Raw genomic sequence first — 18,723 nt, 5'->3', positions numbered from 1 at the left:
ATCCAATCAGGATCAGACTCTCACTTTCCGGATGGAGAGATTTATCTGGAGAGGTTTTTATTGATGATGAGCCGGAATGAAAACTAAGGGAAATGAAATAGGAGGAACGAGGCTGATTTTAAAAGTAAAAAGTAAAAAGTCGGTTGAAAAATAAAGAATTACTCCAGTAAAGTTTAGATAACCAACATTTCTACTTAAGTAAGATAATAAAGTATTTGTACTTCGCTACTTGCTATCTCTGCTTGAACCCCCCGCCCCCAGTCACATCATCCCAACTACGGTTGTCCTCTGGGGTCACTCGACCACCCTAGCATTTGGATCATCACCCTAACAGTAGATGGTAATCAGCACACATTCAACCAGGTATGTCCAAACTTTTGGCTGGTACTGTAGATACCCGTATATAAATGTTTGTCTATATGGTGGATATCTTTAGGTACAAACAAGTGCGATGAGATGTGACTGTCCTGAGATCAGAGGAAAGGAAGGGTCGGGAGCAGGGGCCAGGGCCGGGACAGTGACAGGGAAGCAGGGATAGGGACAGGAATGGGGACCAACACAGAGCTAAACTAGGAGGCTGGTCTAGCAGGGGTGAAGACGGCCAGGTTGGAAACTGGTAAGATGACCAGTGGAATTGGGAAGTTGGTCAGGCCTGGAACTCAACAGAGGTTTTGCTGGAGTATTGTCATGGAAATCCATGACGGGTCTTGGTAGGCCTCTTTATGGCTGATTACATTTAGGTGATGAGTGAAATCGGAGACACCTGACACACCTGTTTTTCCTCACATTAACAGAACCAGGAAACTCTCAACTCTCAATTCTTCAGAGCAGGGAACAGGAACTTCCCTCCATTTGTTGCTGGCATTGCTCCTGCACTGCTTCTTCTCTTCTCAGTCCGTGTGTGTACCAGTGGGGGAAAATGGCCAGTATCAGCTCAGTGGATCATGAGCACTTCAGCTGTCCAGTCTGTCTGGATGTCTTGAACAATCCAGTGACCACTGCCTGTGGTCACAGCTTCTGCCTGGACTGCATCACCAGCTGCTGGGATCAGGAGGAGCAGAAAGGAGTCTACAGCTGCCCTCAGTGCAGACACTCCTTCACCCCAAGGCCGGTTTTACACAAGAATGTGATGATCGCTAATATGATGGAGAAACTGAAGGTATCGATGCCCGTCACGTCTGCGACTGTGCCACCTGCTCGCTGTCCTGCTGGAGCCGGAGACGTGGAGTGTGATTTCTGCACTGGACAAAAACACAGAGCCGTCAAGTCCTGCCTGGTGTGTCTGGCGTCCTACTGTGAAGCTCACCTCCAGCCTCACTACAGATCTCCGGCCCTTGCGAAGCACAAGCTGGTCGAAGCTTTCGGACGGCTGCAGGAGCAGGTCTGCTCTCAGCATGATAAACTGCTGGAGGTGTACTGTCGCACTGACCAGCAGTGTATCTGCATGCTGTGCACCATGGACGAGCACAAGGGGCATGAGATACTTTCCGCTGCGTCAGAAAGAGCTGAGAAACAGGTAAACTGTTCAGTCTAGCACTGCTGCTTTAGGTAAAGAGGGAAAGACCGGCCTGGTGTGTGAGCGTTGTCGGTGTAGTTGACTTAGGACATTAAAAAACACATCAAGGAAACACATGACTTTCATTTTTTCCACTGTAGCTCATCAAGGTATCTCATCTAACCAGCTAGTCTACATGTTCCACATTCCAAAAGGACGACTGGCGTATTCAAAACAATGAACTATGAAGATATGTAGTAGCGATTCCTTGTTTATATTTATTTCCAAATCTGAAAAACATTTATAAAACATTTATTTCACACCAGTATAGTATTGACCAATTCCCGCTTACTAGCTAGGATCCCCAGTATTTCACAATGCTACCAGCTCTTTGAGGGTCTAGGGCTAGCATGTGCTTACATCCAGATAAGACCATGCAGGACCATCCACATATAAGACCACACAATGATAAGACCAATGTTTAGACAGCTGCACCACCGGAGCCCCTCTTAAACAATAAATAATGTTAAAGCAGCTTTATGTGCGAATTGGCATTTCTTGCTCCTGGGCTCCCCCTACAGTCAAAAAGTGGAATCTGCACCTTTAGCCACCCCTCAAGAGTTATATTACAGGATTTTACACAAATATGACTTGGATTACACAGTGCCAGGTAGTTCTCATGAGCATTGCCTGCCCGCCTCCCCGCCAAGGATGGAGGCGCTATTCTCCCTGTGACAGTCAGTGGAGCACCAGTGGAGTGACATAGCTTCAGTTCACATATTTCTTCCACTGTCAGTGGAAGACCAGTGGAATTGGGAAGTTGGTCAGGCCTGGAACTCAACAGAGGTTTTGCTGGAGTATTGTCATGGAAATCCATGACGGGTCTTGGTAGGCCTCTTTATGGCTGATTACATTTAGGTGATGAGTGAAATCGGAGAGACAGTTCTGTATCACTAAGCTTCAGTAAAATGCACGTGTAAAGTGTATCCTATAGTGAGGGTTCACTTCCCAATTGTAGAGGGAGCCCAGGAGCATAATATCATCTAGACATCCAGGCGATGGTAACAGCTTGGTGATGCTGGCCATGCTGGCCGTACTGGTCGATCAGTTTTTGGTCTTGCTTGCTGCTCAACCAGCATGGCCAAGCTTGGTCATACTGGTTGTCTAGCATACTGGTGGTCAAAAGCTACACTGGAATTTATTATGAGCTGGCATTGCTCGCATAATACTGCTTTAAGTACAAGCATTCATAGGTTTTGGCTTCTGTGTTTCTGTAGACAAAGTTGGTGGGGACCATAAGGCAATCCCAGAAGATAATGCAGGAGAAGCAGAAAGAGCTTCAGGAGCTGAGGAAGGCTGTGGAATCTTACAAGGTGAGTTTAGACTAGAGATGACCAAGAGGTGAGTGTTGGAATCCACCAGAATCCACCAGACACGATTCAAAATGATCACAGACTCTTCGATCCTCTCTCTCTCTGTTTCCAGCACTCTGCTCAGGAGGCAGAGGAAGATAGTGAGAAGATCTTCACTGAGCTGATCCGCTCCATTGAGAGAAGACGGTCTGAGGTATCCGAGCTGATCCGAACCCAGGAGAAAGCTGCAGTGAGTCGAGCTGAAGACCATCTGAAGCGACTGGAGCAGGAGATTTCTGAGCTGAAGAGGAGAGACGCTGAACTGGAGAAGCTTTCATTCACTGAGGACCACATCCATTTCCTCCAGGTAATATCTGTGTGAAAACCAGGACATTAGGTCAGGAGGTCAGGAAGGTGGATGATCACCACCCCACCTCATCCCTAACTGCTCATCTCATCCCAAAGGCATTGGATGGAGCACCAACATCCATCATTCCAGAGAACACCGTTCTTCCACTGCTCCACAGCTCAATGCTCAAGCTGGTCAACCAGCCAACCAACACAGTCAGATATCAGATATCTTGACTGTGGAGAAAGAAACCTCCAGAATAGAGACAGTGCTTCTGTGATGGCCAGTTGTACTTTTCGGATCCTTCATTTCCACCAGTTTCTTTGCTAACTTGAAGATGAAGATGTACACACTAATGCTTTGTTTGAGCAATGATCAGCATCCCTATGAGAACCTCTTGTTCCCTGTTCCTCATGTAGAGTCTGCAGTCTCTCTCGACCGGTTCTGGATCAGCAGGATTAAACACCATCACGTTCAGTCTTCTCCAGTCTTTTGATGAGGTAGCGATGTCCGTGTCACAGCTGGTAGAGAAACTGGAAGAGCACTGTGAGCAGGAGCTTAAGAAGATAGCAAATGGAGGTAAACTGTGACACTCACCTGTAGTATTCCTTTATGCTGAGCATCTCCAGGAAGCTCCTGTTTCTCCTGGACTCTCAGATACACAATAGAGTATGTCTTCAATACAGTTCTCTGGAAGTTCTTCTTCCATGAGGCACAGCTGTGATTTCATTCCAATATTATAGGTGCTGTTACCTGCGGTGAACATCGTACACTCACACACTGTTCACACACTCTTTGTTCATATAGTGAAAAAAATCAAGATCATCCTCCCTTCTGAACCTACAAGCAGAAAAGACTTCCTGGAATGTAAGTCTACACTCTGTCTTTGTCATACACTTTGTTACACCCAGCAGAATCTAGGAGAGGACGTTTTCGTAAAAGTATTCGGACGCAGCTGGTCGTCTACGGTTCACTCCAGTAGTCTGACCTATAATCGGCCTTACTGAGCTCCACAATAAATCAAATCAAACAAAAATAAAAATGTTAACTCCAAAAGGGTAAAGAGATTGGAAGGCAGAGAGTGTGGCAAACGGTCCGACTATAGCAGCCCGATAAAAAACAGGTAGCCAGAAGGTAACACAGATATGGGAGCACCCTGAAACACTGGTATCCATCCAGCCATCTACTCCACTGTCTACAAATCAGAGTGATCATGTGCAAGTGGCTGGATGAGAGCACCAGCATCCCAGTTTACAGCAGTTCCTTGTGTCCCTGAACCCTTGGATCTGCAACCCGAAAATATTTAATTACCAAAAGGTAAAAAAAAAAACAAGTGAGTTTAGAGCCTACACTTGAAGATTTTAACTCTCCCACTGATAAACTTTATCTGGGAGAGTACTCCCCCTGCTGGATCTTTAATAAAGCCACATGTCTGTATGAATAGACCCCAATACACACAGGAGTTCACACACACATTTGTTTTTAATCACATATTTATTCATTCTTCTGACTGAGAAACCATTTCAGCTCAACACTGACTGTTGAACTGAACCTCCCGTTCTCACTTCCCAGCAGAGCCCACCACTTCATTAAGCCCATGCAGGCCCATTAGAGCAGCAGATTTCCTGTTTGGGGTCTCCTCAAAACAAACAAATAAATAAATACATAAATAAACAAACAGAAATCTTGCATTTAATTTTATTGTAAATCTTCAGCCATGACTAAATTAATCTTAAAGGGCCCATCAACTCATAATCTTTAGGTTTAGGCCACGCCCACTTCTGGAATACATATGTAGATATGTTGCACAGTAAACAGATGCAGATATAAAGACAGTTAATACAATCCCCACCTAGTAATTACTTAAAGTAATAAGTAGCTGTAGCTACCTGTAGCTGCTCCGAACACTGTCTAAATAATTTTGGATGAATGGACCAATAGAAATGCTCTAAATTACTTGGAATAAATTCTTATTTTACATTGACTTCCATTCAAAGTTCAGATCATTTTTGCCTTCTACTGTGAAGTCACCAAATTTTCATTTGGCAACCACGATATACACATGAAACAATGTGATATGTCTCTACAGGGTCTACAGAGTCAGCAGCCAATAGAATTAAAGTGAATTAATTAATTAATTGCACAAACTAATGCTAATGTCTTGTCTCGTCTTCAATCAGACTCCTGTGAGCTCACACTGGATCCCAACACAGCAAATACACTCCTCTGTCTGTCAGAGGGGAACACAGTGGTGACCAACAGTAACACTGTCCAGTCGTATCCCGCTCATCCACACAGATTTGACTACTGGCCTCAGATGCTGTGTAAGGAAGATTTCTGTGGACGCTGCTACTGGGAGGTTGACTGGACCGGACCTGATGGGGTTTTTATGGCAGTGTCGTATGAAAGCATCAGTCGGAGAGGAAGAGCTGCTGAGTGCGTGTTTGGTTGCAATGGTCAGTCGTGGAGACTGTCCTGCTCTCCCTCGGGATTCTCATTCTGGCACAACAACAAAGAGACGGAAATCCGACGACCACTGAACTCCTCTAGGATAGGAGTGTATGTGGATCACAGGGCGGGAACGCTGTCCTTCTACAGCGTCTCTGAGCCCATGAAGCTCCTCCACAGAGTCCAGACCACCTTCACTCAGCCGCTCCGTGCTGGGTTCTTGGTTCAGCCTGGATCGGAAATAACACTGGCCCAAAACGTGAAAATGTGAAATGGAAAATGAAGTTCTGGGGCTTCTAGGGCTTCATTACAGCCGGAGACCTTCGAGAACCAAGATTTTCAAGAACCCATCTGGAATGACTGGTCAATTATATGCTATATATATATTTCATATATGTCTTATGTTATTTCTTTTTTTTCCTGTCTTTTACTAATTACTAATTATGTAAAGCTGCTTTGTGACGAAAACAGTAAAAAGTGTAAAAAGTGCTATAGAAATAAATTTGACTTGACTTTTACTTTAACGACAGGGTGCACTCAAGCTGCCTGGACTCCACACGGTTGTGTAAAAGCTTCTGATGAGCAGATCAGATCTTCCTGAGCTTTGTTTTTTTTTTTAGCACAAGCTTAATAGAATAGACCCCTCAGCCATTAGATTTGGGAGAAGGACCACGCCCACACTCCTCCTCTCCTTTACGACGCAGTCTATAAAACCACTCCTTTCCCCTCTCCTCATCATGACCGCCCCTGCTCCTCCTGATGGTCCAATTTATGCCAAACCTCTGCTTGGCAAGGGGGGAGTGTGGCTTTGGGTCACATCAGCTCGCAGCCCCAACCAGAACTCCAGTCCAAATTCAAGCCAAGCGAGCGTGATATTCCTGGATTACTCACATATATCACATGTATCAAAACCACACCAACATTCTTTTCAACCATTAAGAAAAATATTAGTTTTTATCTGGACGCTAAAATGTACCATAAAATGTCTTTATTTGAGTTGTTGTTTGATGTAGAAAAATTATTTGACTTTGTTTAGAATGAAAAATGCTCAGATGCTGATTTCACAAGCTAATTGACCACCCTGTTATCTTACTTCAGAATGAAACTGATTTACCTTTTATGGGGGCTTGTGGGGGTCTACTTGTAGTGGTTGGTTTGTGTCACTACCTAGCCTAGCCTAGCTTAGCCTAGCCTAGCATGGCTTAGAACTGGAACAAGAACAAATACATGCTAACATTTTTTTTGTAATGGTTCCTGAGTGTAGCCGGAACGTGCTGCTGTCCTTTCTGAGTCCTCTTAGTGTCCACCTACAATGGCTTCTGCATCACAGCACTTTCTCCGGTCAGCCAAGTGTTAGCTTTCATTCTCCTTATTCTGGTCCACCTAGCATTAGCTTTTGGCATTTTCAGCTTTGCTTCTTTATTTGCTTGTTCTCCAGTGGGCGGGGTTAATGTACAGTTTAGGAGTGTAATTATAAGGGGTCAAGACTGTGATGTAACAGTGTTGGGGTTTTGGAATTGGCCTGTTTTATAGTTCAGCTGGATGTTCTTGTGAAAGGAGGAATGGCAGAGTTTGAGGTTCACGGTTTGTCACTTCCATCTACTGAACTCTTAATATTCAGCCCTAGCAAGAAATATACAGGCTTGGGGCTCCTTTAAGATAAGCCCCTTTCACTCACTCACAATAAATTCAATAAATAGATAAATAGCTAACTAACTAAATAAATAGTCTTCAATAAATAGATAAATAAATAACTAAATAGTTAAATAGTCTTCAATAAATAGATAAATAAATAACTAAATAAATAAATAGTCTTCAATAAATAGATAACTAACTAACTAAATAAATAGTCTTCAATAAATAGATAACTAACTAAATTAATAGTCTTCAATAAATAGATAAATAAACAACCAAATAAATAAATAGCCTTCAATAGATAGATAAATAAATAACCAAATAAATAAATAGTCTTCAATAAATAGATAACTAGCTAAATAAATAGTCTTCAATAAATAGATAAATAAATAACCAAATAAATAAATAGCCTTCAATAAATAGATAAATAAATAACTAGCTAAATAAATAGTCTTCAATAAATAGATAACTAGCTAAATAAATAGTCTTCAATAAATAGATAAATAACTAACTAACTAAATAAATAGTCTTCAATAAATAGATAAATAAATAACCAAATAAATAAATAGTCTTCAATAAATAGATAACTAGCTAAATAAATAGTCTTCAATAAATAGATAAATAACTAACTAACTAAATAAATAGCCTTCAATAAATAGATAAATAAATAACCAAATAAATAAATAGCCTTCAATAAATAGATAAATAAATAACTAAATAAATAATAGTCTTCAATAAATAGATAAATAAATAACCAAATAAATAAATAGCCTTCAATAGATAGATAAATAAATAACCAAATAAATAAATAGTCTTCAATAAATAGATAACTAGCTAAATAAATAGTCTTCAATAAATAGGTAAATAACTAAATAAATAGTCTTCAATAAATAGATAAATAAATAACCAAATAAATAAATAGCCTTCAATAAATAGATAAATAAATAACTAAATAAATAAATAGTCTTCAATAAATAGATAAATAAATAACCAAATAAATAAATAGCCTTCAATAAATAGATAAATAAATAACCAAATAAATAAATAGTCTTCAATAAATAGATAAATAAATAACCAAATACATAAATAGTCTTCAATAAATAGATAAATAACTAACTAACTAAATAAATAAATAGTCTTCAATAAATAGATAAATAAATAAATACATAAATAGTCTCCAATAAATAGATAAATAAATAAATAGTGTCCAATAAATAAATAAATAAATACTCTCCAATAAATAGATAAATAAATAAATACATAAATAGTCTCCAATAAATAGATAAATAAATAAATAGTGTCCAATAAATAAATAAATAAATAAATAAATAAATAAATAGTCTCCAATAAATAGATAAATAAATAAATACATAAATAGTCTCCAATAAATAGATAAATAAATAAACAGGAATATTGCATTTTATTTTTCATTGTAAATCATTGTAAAACCATGACAAAATTCATCTTAAAGGGCCCATCAAGCACAGTTCATGATTTGTCACTTCCATCTATTAAACTCTCATTATTCAGCTTTATCAAGGAATATACAGTTTTGCATATACAGGGGCTTCTTTAAGATAAGACCACCCCCCCTCTCGAATTTTCTGTCTCCTCCTATTCTTTGTTAAGAAGTGAAAGTGAAACTGATCCGTTGTTGTTTTTCCTGCAGGCCGAGTGTGTGTGTATGTGTGAATCAGTGTGTATTGTGTCTGGATTTGCATTTTTTTCTCATTAATATAATTTCCAGGAGTTTCTACATGGTCCTCTCATTGATCCGGTCAGTGTGAGTATCGGTATCTTGGGCAGTAAGAGTTCACTTCTCTCACAGAGAACCAGGAAACAAGATCCTCCCTCTGGTCGAGCTGCTGGGCCGGACCGCTGTGTTGCTCCTTCTTGCTGTGGGTGCAGTAAAATGGCAGAGGCCAGTATCTCAGTGTCTCAGGACCAGTTCACCTGCCCAGTCTGCCTGGACCTCCTGAAGGATCCAGTGACTATTCCCTGTGGCCACAGTTTCTGCATGGTGTGCATCAACGGCTTCTGGGATCAGGAGGATCAGAAGGGAACCTACAGCTGCCCTCAGTGCAGACGCTCCTTCACTCTGAGACCTGTCGTGGGTAAAAACTCCATGCTGGCTGAGGTGGTGGAGGAAGTGAAGAAGACGAGGCTCCGAGCTGCTCCTCCGGCTCACTGCTCTTCTGGGCCTGAAGATGTGGAGTGTGATTTCTGCAGCGGGACAAAACACACAGCCGTCAAGTCCTGCCTGGTGTGTCTGGCCTCTTACTGTGAAGCTCACCTCCAGCCTCACTACCAATCTGCTGCCTTTAAGAAGCACAAGCTGGTCCGAGCCTCCGCACGCCTCCAGGAGCAGATCTGCTGTCGGCACGAGAAGCTGATGGAGGTTTACTGTCGCACTGATCAGCAGTGTATCTGCATGCTGTGTCTGCTGGATGAACATAAAGGACATGATACTGTGTTCATTGCAGCAGAAAGAGCCGAGAAACAGGTAAGAATTACACCTGCAATGCTCTTCATTAACGACTTGGTGGGATGTTGGGTAGGATTTGGTGTAAATTACCATATTACCAAATCACCAAATCACCAAATCACCAATCTCTAATAAAATTAGAGATTAAGGCAACCAGATTTCGGAAGTGAAAACCAGGGACTTTCCTAGTTTGGTAGTCGGTATACCATTATACCATTATAGTATTAAAACATCCAATGTTTGTATCTTTTAATATAATAAATGATTAATAATTATTTTTTAAAAAGGGGGGGAGGGGGGCGTTTTAGTTTTATGTATTTTGACTATGGTAACTGTTGTAGTGTAATAACTGTAGTGAACACCAACTAATAAAAGTGGGTACTAGCTATGGTAAATTAATCTGTGCTAAACTATAAATAGAATAATAGAATAAATATATATAATAATAATAATAAATAAATAAATAAATAAAAGTCAATAAAATTCAATAAAATTAAGGATTTTTTATTGAATTTTATTGACTGGTCCATAGTTTAGCATAGCTTAATTTACATAAAATACAAAATACATAAATATACATACATAAAAACATGCAAAATACATAAAACTGAAATGCCCCCCCTCTCCATTTCTTTAATAATAAATAGTCAATAAAATTCAATAAAATTGTCATATTAAACACAGCAGGAGCTCCACTGACTGAAAACAGTCTAGACAGATGTTCGTCAACAGTCAGACGTTCGTTGCTATCTCAGCAGTGAATTGTCAACACAGGCACGTGCAGCCCGACTCTCGTACACCCCCCCCTCTCCCGCGCTTTACACCACTGAAATAGCAATCCACCAAGGTCAGCCTGACCGCACCTGGCTCTTAAAGGGATGGCGAGAGACACGCTGATTGGTTTATTACTGCACGTTACGCCCAAAACACACACCCATGATTCATTAAGAGACTCAGTACATGACTTTTGAGCGTTTCAAGCCGAGCGAGGAGTAATTTCCATGGCTATGATAGCAAAGACACACCGACACGTCCCCTAAATCAATCTGCACAGTGCTTGCAGTGGTTGACAGCTTGCCAAAAGATCGCTAAAAGAGGGTCAGTAATCACAGACTTAAAACATCAGTACCTACAGATTCTTAAAAATTAGCATTCAGATCCTCTCCTGTACTGAATATAACCAGTCTAATTACAAGGTTGGTCCTGAGAGAAGTATCCTGCAGTGGATCAGTGTTCTTTAAGAACTGGCGATATCCCTGATATGCTTAGAAAAGCATGCTGTATGTCTCTAGAATTTGGAAAACGAGTTACAGAGTGTGCTCACATTCGCCTTCTACTTCTGCTAAAATCTGCAAAACAATAAAAAGCTTAAACAATGACCTTAAACAAGCGCAACAACAAAACATAGGGGGCCGACTACTGACCTTTGAGGCATACCTTGAGTAACAGGTACTTTACTAAAGTGTCAAAAGACAATGTTCTGGAAACATAAGACCTAAACAATTTGAAAGCAAGGCCCGTAATATCACTAGAAATAATATAAATAATGTTTTTAATTGTTATTAAAAATCAAAAGCAGAATATTTAGATATCCAGCATCAGCAGAGAGCATTGTGATGTGTGTGAAGTCAGAGAGATAAGGCCCCTACAGACTATTTCGCGACGGAGAGGGAGGTTGCAATACCTTATAACTAGTAGAGGTCGAATCAAGGTCAGGTTTCTTGGGGTAAGGGGCACAGGCAGTGGGGTAAGCACCAGAGGACAGGATTATGGGGTTGTATCTTTAATTGGTGTTGGGTTGACTGGTTTATTACAGAAGCAGTTGGAGGAAACACAGAGGAAATTCGACAAGAGCATCCAGGAGAAAGCGAATGAGCTACGGGATTTGATGGAGGCTGTGGCGTCTCACAAGGTGAGTAATAGGTACTTGCCAGAGATGTTTGTTATCTAAACTTTACAGGACTAATTATTTATTTTTCAGCCGACTTTTGACTTCTACTCCTAAAATTTTCACCCAATTATCTGAACTTTCTCCTCCTTACATTTTAAAAACAGCCTCGTTCCTCCTATTTCATTTCCCTTTGTTTCCATTCCGGCTCGTCATCAATAAAAACCCTCTCCAGATAAATCTCTCCATCCGGAAAGTGAGAGTCTGACTGTGATTGGTTGAGAAGTATAAACAGACTCCATTCTGACTCCCTATTGGTTTATAAGAGATCCATCACACCTGCACACGTCCCGTCCCTCTCCAGCGAGCTCACAGCAGACGTCTGTAGTCTAGTATGAAGACTGTGTCCGTGACAGAGACTCAAGAGAGCTGCAGTGAAACGTCCCGACTGAGCCCCACATTTACATTCCAATAAAGCTTATTGATCACACGCCTCTGAAGTCTGACTTTCTGCAGCTTTACAAAACTTCTAGACAACGACTCCTCATATTTCCCTCCATGAAGCTCATATTAATGCTCAGTAGAGCACAGAGACGCTCCTTTAATAGAGCTGATATTACTGAAATGCTTCATTTTCAATGGGCAGATCTGCAGCTGAAACAGGAGCCTAGTGCAGCCCAACATTTTTAACATCAACGTTTAAATAGAACATTCTCCTCATTATGACTTTTAGAGAAATGGGGTTTTGGGGGGGGGAGGGATAGTGTACTATAGACCCCTGTGGCGCGGCCTAAGCTTTCAGCCTTTGTTTTCCTTCCATTACTTTTACTTTTCTACTTGACGTCGTTCTGAAACCAGTACTTTTACACTTTTACTGGAGTAAAAAGCTTCAGTTGATACTTCAGCTTCTACAGAAGTCTTTTAAACCCTAGTATCTCCACACACTTCTACCTGAAAATGCGTGTCAAAACGTTTGACACATTTGGAACTTGAGGAGAATACGATGTGATTTTTATATGAGCTCTTTCAGGAACAGTCAGGACTCTCTGTCTATTTCCAGAGCCCCAGCAGTCTGTACAGAGGTCAAGTCAAGTCAAATTTATTTGTATAGCTTTTTACAACTGTTGTCATTACAAAGCAGCTTTACATAATTAGTAATTAATAAAAGACAGAGACAAAGAAGAAATAACGTAAGACATGAAGGATTAAAGACCCCCAGTGAGCCCCAACAGCGACAGTACAGGAAAAACTCCCTCAGAGCTGGAGGAAGAAACCTTGGGAGGAACCAAGACTTACAAGGGGGACCCGACCTGTCCTCCTCTGATCAGAACTATTTATTAATTATTGATAAAAAAAATGACCAAACCAGGTACAACAGATAGTTAATAGTGGTGATATTAATAGTGGCAGACAGTTACGAGTCCATTTAGGTTTGAACATGGTCATTAAACAGGTAGCAGTGGTAGGAGGGTGTGCAGCTGGTCTGATATGGGTGGTGGTGGGTGGGGGACCTGATGGTCGGACTAGTAGGTGGCAGCTGGTCTGACGCGGGTAGAGGGGACCTTAGCAAGCAATCTTCCAGCAGGTCAGGCTGGGTGGCTCAGAGAAGGTAAAAAGAGAGAGAGTTAGTTCAGAAGTCCCTGTAGATACTGAGTAATACACCTTAGTGTGTAATAAGCCTTGTTATAAGCTGTGTAATAAGGCTAATAGTCCTTTAACTTGACAAGTTTTCAGATTACATTTCAATTTAATCTCTAAGCAGAAGCAGAGTGGGACATGAGGGTAGATATGCTTTAGAAAGTAGTAAATATTGTCCCCCAAATTAAATCCCCATCCAGACCTCATTCTCCAAAAAGGCCGGTTCCAAATTGAAGGTCTAGCTCTGATACTGTTTTGCCATCCAGGTGGTGGTGGTATGTCTACTGATGTGAATACTGATGGCTGCTTTTAAGAGACTCTTCCCTGTGTGTCCACTACCAGCGAGCTGCTCAGACAGCAGTGGAGGACAGCGAGAGGATCTTTACCGAGCTGATCGGCTCCATTGAGAGAAGACGCTCTGAGGTCATAGAGCTGATCCGAGCTCAGGAGAAAGCTGCAGTGAATCAAGCTGAGGAACGTCTGCAGCGACTGGAGCAGGAGATTGGTGAGCTGAGGAGGAGAGACTCTGAGCTGGAGAAGCTTTTACTCACAGAGGATCACATCCATTTCCTTCAGGTAGGATCTGTGTGAAAACACCTAGAAAGGAAGGAGAACGAACAGGCTTGCCGTGAATGCAGTCATGCTTGTGTCCGGAGACCGAAACCGGAAATTCGATTTCTGAATTGTTGAGGATAAAGCTGGTCTTATTTGTCTTGGTTTTTGACTCTGTGTAGAGTTTTCAGACTCTCTCAGTCCTTCCTGGATCTTCAGGCGTACCCACCAGCACTGTCAGCCCTCCCGTCTCCTTTGACGTTGTCGCAAAGTCTGTTTCTCGACTGAAAGGAAACCTAGACGAATTCTGGAAAGAGGAATTCGAAAACACATCATTTGCAGGTATATTACATTAACGTTCCTGGTTCCCTGCTTCCATGTGTTCTCCTCCTATGAGGGCAAAACTAACCTTCATGCTCCACCAGGGGTTCATTGTCCCAGTACCATGGGGGGCTGGCCCATGGACCCCCGACTCTTCACCACCACCACCACACATAACAATACAAAAAAGAGTGGGGCCAAGCCCTTCTTCTAATGTCCCGAAGCTCAAAACAGAAGGTGGGCCTGGAGCATGGGGAGGCACAGTCAAAACAGGCTATATGCCCATAGGGAGGAGCAGCTCAGCAAATAGGTCCATGATGGACACAGAGGTTAGAACGGGGACAGGAGCGAATGGGACCACTGGCAGAGGAACAGGAGCAAACAGGACAACTGGCAGACGACCAGGAGCAGAAGGGACGAGTGGGAGAGAGGTCAGGGATGGAGCTTAGGTTGGGGCAATGGCCAGAAACAGAGTAGAAGTTGGGGGCTCATGTGGAGTAGTGGAGGAGAGGGACACTGGGTCAGTGTCAGAGCTTCAGGACATTAGAAGGTGGGCCTGGTGCATGGGGAGGCACAGTCAAAACAGGCTGCATGCCATAGGTCCATGATGGACACAGAGGTTAGAACAGGGACAGGAGCGAATAGGACCACTGGCAGACGACCAGGAGCAGATGGGACGAGCAGCAGAGAGGTCAGGAATGGAGCTGAAGTTGGGGCAATGGCCAGACACAGAGTAGAAGTTGGGGGCTCAGGAAAGTGGTGGAGGCAAGGGTCATTGGGTCAGTGTGAGAGCACTAGAAGGCCAGAGTCGCCACTGGAGCTACCTGATGTACAGGAACTGGAGAAACCTGGTAAAGCATTTCTGTGGGTCATGCGTTGAGGAGACTGCCATGGGTCCACATGGGTCCATGCCAGGGTCAAAACTCTAGCAAACAGAAGTAACCCAGATACATCCATACTCCACGGCCCAGGAAAGCAAAACTAGGGTCAGAACCAACAAAAAACAACTGGATAGGGAACGGAGATCTTTTCAGCAATGTCCTCGCCAACCATCTTGTCATATGAGCTACATGTGGATCGTTGCATTATGGGATATAATGCTGTCAATTAACTTTTTTAATTTTTCCACAGTGAAGGAAGTGCAAATCATTCCTGTTCCTGAACCCCAAAGCAGAGAAGACTTTCTAGAGTGTAAGTTCATCCCTTTCTTTCTTAAACACACTTGGAAAAAAACACTGAAATAATCAAATACGCAAAGCATAAGCTGTCCAAGACCACCACCATCCCCACCACCACTACCACCACCACCACCAGACTAACTACAGGAGCAACTCTAGCACAAGCCATCTTCCAGGGTTCTCATTATTTGCGCTGGACCACTGCAAGCTGTAAAGCTATTGTTGTAATTAGGGGGAAGGTCCCTAAGAACTCCTCTACACTCCAAAAAATAACAGTGCTACAAAAGTTTCTTTGAGAGATGCCGTAGAAAAAACGCTTTGGGTCCATTAAGAACCGTATTTCTAAGAGAGATGTGACCATGAACTGATAAAGAACCTTGAGAATCTGAGAATGTTCCTTCACACCCACATATTTCTATGACAAATACGGAGACGCCATTCTCCCCCTGTTACAGTCAGTGGAGCATCAGCATGATCCTGCTTTAAACCCCCCACCTCTATTCCTAATAAGCCTAATCATTGTTTTATTTCTTTAAAAAATATTTTTTTTTATGTTATGAACAACAGAAACACCTTCTAACAAACGAATAAACTTTTCTATTAGGATTAAAATTATTATAAATATTTTTAGAATATTTAGTACTTTTATTATTATTATTATTATTATTTTATTGTTATATTATTTTATTTAAACAATTATTATATCTGTATTTAAAGTACACTAAGATATTATAAGAGAAAACCCAGACTCCTCTGGACAGTTTATTTCTGAACAGCTCATCCAGCGCTGGAATTGTGTACTATCATCGTTCCAGTTTTACGATCTGTTTTAATATCCTGTTTAAAAGCTGACTGGCTTTCTCTCTCTCAGATCGCTGTCAGCTCACACTGGACTCCAACACAGCCAACAGATACCTCCACCTGTCTGAAGGGAACACGGTGGTGGCCTGCGGCAACAAAGTCCAGCCATATCCTGACCATTCAGACAGATTTGATGAGTGGCGTCAGGTGCTCTGTAGAGAGAGTGTGAGTGGACGCTGCTACTGGGAGGTTGAGTGGGGTGGAGCTGATGGGGTTGACATTGCAGTGTCGTATAAAAGCATCCCCAGGAAGGGAACAGGCAGAGAGTGCTTGTTTGGGTATCATGGTCAGTCTTGGAGATTGCTCTGTGAACCCTCCAGATACACATTCAGTTCCTCTGACAGAGACACTAGAATCTCCAGAGTGTCTGGCTCCTCTAGGATAGGAGTGTATGTGGATCACAGGGCGGGAACTCTGTCCTTCTACAGTGTCTCTGAGACCATGAAGCTCCTCCACAGGGTCCAGACCACCTTCACTCAGTCGCTCTACCCTGGGTTTGGGTTCAGCTTTGGCTCATCAGTGAATCTGTCTCTCTCAGCAAAGTAGATGTGAGTCAAGTCTGTGGAGCTCATCCTCAGACATAAAATACGCATGGACCATATTTAAGCGATCTTTTGGTGAGCCGCCAACCGAGCACCTCGCAGCTTGATTTAGGGGGCGTGTCGGTGTGTCTTTGCTATCATAATGACGGGACAAGTTCGTCTTGCTCAGCTTGAAACTATACATGAAAAGTCATGTACTGAGTCTCTGAATGAATCATGGGTGTGTTTTGTTTTTTGTTTTGGGGGGGGGGGGCGCGTAACGTGCAGTAATAAACTAATCAGTGTGTCTCTCGCCATCCCTTTAAGAGCCAGGTGCGGTCAGACTGACCTTGGTGGGTTGCTATTTCAGTGGTGTAAAGCGTGGGCGGGTGTACTAACGTCGGGCTGCACCCGCCTGTGTTGACAATTCACTGCTGAGATAGCAACGAATGTCTGACTGTTGACGAACGTCTGTCTAGACTGTTTTCAGTCAGTGGAGCTCCTGCTGTGTTTTCCACTGCCGAGATACACAGCAATACTCCAGAAACTGACCTGATCACCCCTCATTTCGAGACCACCGCACCCATCAATGTAGATATATTCACAAGCACTTTTGGAACCGGTGCCGTTTGGTACTATAACGTACTGATCTTAATTATACTATACTAATCACTGCTGTCATGTAAAAACCTTGTATCTCCAAAATAACAATGTTACAGCAGAAGGAAACATTCAATGGAAGTCAATGTAAAAAAAAATATTTAAAGCAAGTCATTTTGGAGCATTTCTATTGGTCCATTCATCACAAAATTATGTCAAAAAGTGAAAAACGAAATATATATATAAATATATATCTTACATATCTCTGTATTATTTTATCTGTGTTCTTGTCTCCACCCTTGTCTCCGCCTTAGTTCAGACTGGTGTTTTACTTGGTAGTGCTGACTTGTACGTTTCGTACGTCTCTCGAGTACAAACTCCAGAGGACAGGAGGACGCTGTATGGTAATTCTGCAATTGGACGAGCAGTGTGGTGCGTAATGGCCAAGTCCACACAAGTGATGCATCCTTCCCAACAACACGGGCTTGATGTACTTGGCTAGATGTGAGCTTCTGAATAGAGCTGTAATGGTAAATGTACTTGGGCTGCGACTGACAGCATTTCACGGGACATCCACAGGATGTCCACAGGATGTCCACAGGATGTCCACAGGAGGAATGCAGGCTGAGAATTGGTCATGTAGTCCCTTTGTTTCAGTGTTTCTTGTCTGGTCTTGTGTCTGAGAGTCTGGAATGTCCGTTAAGTGTTTTTTTTGCTTGCCTTCTTTGTCTCCTATTGGTTTCTTTTGATAGTTTTGTTATGCACTCAGATTGTATCCCTGTCATCCTGTCATGTTAAGAGCTATATTCTGTAACCTAATTGCTGTTATTTAAAAAATAAATAAATAACGAGAGCTGGCCACACACCACAGAGGGTCTAATTTGTCTAATTAACCCAAGTCCTGCCTTTTAGAGCACTAAAGTAGTAACTTCAGGCTCCAGCAGATGGCGCTGCACAAGAATGCAAGGGCTATAAATACCTGTGGGGTGGGGTGCACCAATCACACCTAATCCAGTCCAGTTCAGCAGTCACCACAAATACTGCTAACCCAGCTCCTAAAGACCGAAGATTTTAGAGAATGTATTTGAGATCATTCAGATCTTCCCAACTACACTATATGTCCAAAATTTTGTGGACACCCCTTCTAATGAATGCATTCAGCTACTTTTTGTGACACCCATTGCTGACACAGTTCACAGCTTCTATAGTCCCTGCTGAGATGTATCGCCAATAGAATAGGACAGATAAAAATTAACCTATTGGCACCATGCTGCCTAATACTATGGTGGGCTAGAGGGGTATAAAGCCCCCAGCATTGAGCTGTGGAGCAGTGGAAGAACTGTGTTCTCTGGAATGATGGATGGTGGAGCTCCATCCAGTTGGGGAAGATGAGGTGAGGT

General features: G+C 42.2%; 2 protein-coding genes across 3 annotated transcripts; both read left to right on the top strand.

Moving 5' to 3' along the window:
* The first annotated feature begins 919 nt into the window (after positions 1–919).
* On the top strand, positions 920–9,138 carry LOC140561931 (E3 ubiquitin/ISG15 ligase TRIM25-like). The gene is made up of 7 exons (XM_072687207.1): positions 920–1,528; positions 2,773–2,868; positions 2,981–3,214; positions 3,616–3,775; positions 4,004–4,063; positions 5,377–5,619; positions 9,002–9,138. Exons 1-7 carry the CDS (start codon positions 920–922, stop codon positions 9,064–9,066), a joined length of 1,467 nt encoding a protein of 488 aa, XP_072543308.1. The 3' UTR covers positions 9,067–9,138.
* On the top strand, positions 9,117–18,186 carry LOC140561929 (tripartite motif-containing protein 16-like). Of its 2 annotated transcripts, none has more exons than XM_072687204.1 (6): positions 9,117–9,782; positions 11,584–11,676; positions 13,633–13,866; positions 14,025–14,184; positions 15,295–15,354; positions 16,213–18,186. In XM_072687204.1, exons 1-6 carry the CDS (start codon positions 9,192–9,194, stop codon positions 16,746–16,748), a joined length of 1,674 nt encoding a protein of 557 aa, XP_072543305.1. In that variant the 5' UTR covers positions 9,117–9,191; the 3' UTR covers positions 16,749–18,186. The 2 variants fall into 2 exon arrangements, with proteins under 2 accessions (XP_072543305.1, XP_072543304.1); XM_072687203.1 differs by having other exon boundaries at positions 11,581–11,676.
* The last annotated feature ends 537 nt before the right edge of the window (positions 18,187–18,723 follow it).

This window comes from Salminus brasiliensis, chromosome 9 (genome assembly GCF_030463535.1).
Source record: "Salminus brasiliensis chromosome 9, fSalBra1.hap2, whole genome shotgun sequence".
In the NCBI taxonomy this organism is placed as follows: Eukaryota; Metazoa; Chordata; class Actinopteri; order Characiformes; family Bryconidae; genus Salminus; species Salminus brasiliensis.
This window is presented reverse-complemented; position numbering and strand designations above follow the sequence as displayed.

Excerpts from the sequence above, each read along its gene's own strand:
- LOC140561929 (XM_072687203.1), top strand. The coding sequence starts at position 9,192 with ATGGCAGAGGCCAGTATCTCAGTGTCTCAGGACCAGTTCACCTGCCCA. Across the intron at positions 9,783-11,580 it reads CAGAAAGAGCCGAGAAACAG|AAGCAGTTGGAGGAAACACA; the intron begins GTAAGAATTACA and ends GGTTTATTACAG. Across the intron at positions 15,355-16,212 it reads CAGAGAAGACTTTCTAGAGT|ATCGCTGTCAGCTCACACTG; the intron begins GTAAGTTCATCC and ends TCTCTCTCTCAG.
- LOC140561931 (XM_072687207.1), top strand. The coding sequence starts at position 920 with ATGGCCAGTATCAGCTCAGTGGATCATGAGCACTTCAGCTGTCCAGTC. Across the intron at positions 3,776-4,003 it reads TAAGAAGATAGCAAATGGAG|TGAAAAAAATCAAGATCATC; the intron begins GTAAACTGTGAC and ends TTGTTCATATAG. Across the intron at positions 5,620-9,001 it reads TGAAAGCATCAGTCGGAGAG|TTTTTCTCATTAATATAATT; the intron begins GAAGAGCTGCTG and ends TGGATTTGCATT.